Source organism: Fukomys damarensis, unplaced genomic scaffold (genome assembly GCF_012274545.1).
Source record: "Fukomys damarensis isolate Sample0158 unplaced genomic scaffold, DMR_v1.0_HiC HiC_scaffold_19, whole genome shotgun sequence".
Classification (NCBI taxonomy): domain Eukaryota; kingdom Metazoa; phylum Chordata; class Mammalia; order Rodentia; family Bathyergidae; genus Fukomys; species Fukomys damarensis.
Window position 1 is genome coordinate 23,298,062 of NW_022900931.1, and position 2,434 is coordinate 23,300,495.

Genomic DNA, 2,434 nt, shown 5'->3' on the forward strand with positions numbered 1-2,434 from the left:
AGAAATGACACCACAACCCTGCTTTCCAGGCAGGCGGTGGAACCACGGAACTAAATCCCTGGCCCTATGTATGTGCTTTTATCTGACTAAAAACTAAATAAATTTTATATTTAAAAATTCTCCAGGTAATTGAAATATACACCACTGGTCCAATGAAAGGCCTTTAATTCTGGTACTGCAAAACAAAAAAAGTCTAACTTCCTTAACAAAAACAAGTATCTTATACTGCTTTATTTGAACATTCCTATATTAGATTATTACCATTTTCAGGGCTGAAGAGTAAACCCAGGGCCTCTTGCATGCTGGGCAAGTGTGCCCAGCCCTCCATATTAGATTTTGATCAACTTTCCACAATTATACATGCATCTCTCTCCTATCCCATCTTCTCAAGGTTGCATAATCATTCTTTGTTAAATCAGTGGCCAACATTTTAATAACTGAGTGACTTTATATGACTAGTATCATGGTTGAGAGACACAGTATAGTTTTTAAACTTTTTAATTTTTTTTTCCTGGTGTTCATTATTACCAGTTTGATTTTCTGAAATTTGAAAAATTGATAATTATTCATTCACAGACTTTGAACAACGAAAAATCTCTAATATATTCAAATATACCAGGTGCTTTCAACATTTTTTTCTTTTAGAAATCTCACTTGGATTCTCCATTTTCTGACATTTCCAGTTGACTTCATACTCTTCTCCCTACCAACTTTCCCCTTTAATACTTATATTTCTGTTTCAGAAACTTTAAGGCTAATAAGATCGTCTTTCTCCTTCACAACAGATTGCACTTTCTTCACAATTTTTAAGTACAGTAGCACCATTTTCTTTACGGTCCTCTCCCTCTTCCAACATTGCCATTTGTCCATGTATTTGTACATCAAGGCTAATAACTTACATTCTACTTTGTAGCTACGATTAAGTATTCCTTTAAAGATAAAAATCATACACAACATTTACATTATAATTATTTAAATGATATTCACAAAATAGCCAAGTTTTATGCTGTGACTTGATTTCCTTTTCTTTGGCTCCAAGGTCCTAAATCCAAGCGCTGTTCACAGGGGCACTGAGATACAGTCCGTTTCTCCTGCTTTCACCATTCGTTCAAAATGCTGCAGTGTTTCAGGTCCAGTATTAGGCGGATGTTTTTCTTGTATAATTTGTTTTTCACTGAGAATTTCTGTATCTTTTTCGTGTGGTGTCAAGAAATATAGGCCTTCCACTTCATATCCTAATACCATGGGTTATTCGCTTACAAACCGGTCAAGAATTTCCGAAGTTCACTGGTTGCTTAAGTTACACCATAAATTTGTCGTTCATTTAACATTTTTTTACTGAAAAACTTTGGCCTTCCTTTTTCATAACGCATTCTGCGCCGTTTCTCATATCCCGGAATCTGTCGATTTCATTTTAAGGACACACAGCTTCTTAACCATTTTCGTGGGTCTTAGCTGAAGGCCTCCCTTTCCGGAATCTCATCTCTTCTCTACCTAAAGTCCACAGGATTTTCCCCACACTTCAGGGACGGCTCGGAGCGGAGAGCACACGCGCGGAAGGCTCCCGCAAAATCTCGCGAGATTGCGGTGCTCGTCCCCAGCAGCTTGGCTGCGCCCCGGGGCCTCCTGGGAGCCCCCCCATCCTGCTGGCAGTTTGCTAACGGCTCTCTATATGTGTACCTGCAAGCGGATGTTCAGTATCACAGAGCCCGCGACGTAGAAATAGGGGAAGTTGATGCGCAGCTGCCAGGCCAGCTCGAAGAAGGCGAGCAGGGTGCGGGAGAGCCCCTTGCAGAAGACCCCGTATGAAGTGGGGGCCACTGGCGGGCTTGAGGCCCTCACGGCCAAAGAAGACGGGGCCATGGACCAGCTGTCACCGACGGCCCAGCGCCGGAAGCCGAAGGTCGCCGCAGCTCTGCAGACCCCTGTGCCACAGCCGGGAACCGGGGTAAAGCGGCCGCCGAGCTCACACCTGCGCGTTCCGCAGCCGCCGCTGGCTCCAGGGTGGCGCTCCGCCCCTTCCTGTCTGCTTCTAGTGGTGGTCAGAGTTTAACCAGTGGTAGCACTGCAAGGATTATGTTATATAACATGTACGGACAGCCGCACCGGTAGATAAAGCGGCCGCCGAGCTCACACCTGCGCGTTCCGCAGCCGCCGCTGGCTCCAGGGTGGCGCTCCGCCCCTTCCTGTCTGCTTCTAGTGGTGGTCAGAGTTTAACCAGTGGTAGCACTGCAAGGATTATGTTATATAACATGTACGGACAGCCGCACCGGTAGTTCCACTTTAAAATAAAAAAGCTAAGTGAAATTATGTAATTTTCTCAAGGGCATACAGCTTATAAGGTCCGGATGGGGTTAAAACTCGTGTTTGTCTATGTGATCGGAGAGCTTAGCTACCCTTTCGACATACTTAGTTGTACTGTTAGGGCAAGATG

The 2,434-nt window shown here is 44.4% G+C and overlaps 1 protein-coding gene across 1 annotated transcript; it reads right to left on the reverse strand.

The window, feature by feature from the left end:
• Nucleotides 1-1,280: 1,280 nt before the first annotated feature.
• On the reverse strand, nt 1,281-2,009 carry Smim10l1 (small integral membrane protein 10 like 1). The gene has a single exon (XM_010643556.3). The coding sequence runs from the start codon at nt 1,861-1,863 to the stop codon at nt 1,669-1,671; it is 195 nt and encodes a 64-aa protein (XP_010641858.1). The 5' UTR covers nt 1,864-2,009; the 3' UTR covers nt 1,281-1,668.
• Between the last annotated feature and the right edge of the window lie 425 nt (nt 2,010-2,434).

What these genes read in the sequence shown, in the direction of transcription:
- Smim10l1 (XM_010643556.3), bottom strand. Translation starts at nt 1,863, where the DNA reads ATGGCCCCGTCTTCTTTGGCCGTGAGGGCCTCAAGCCCGCCAGTGGCC.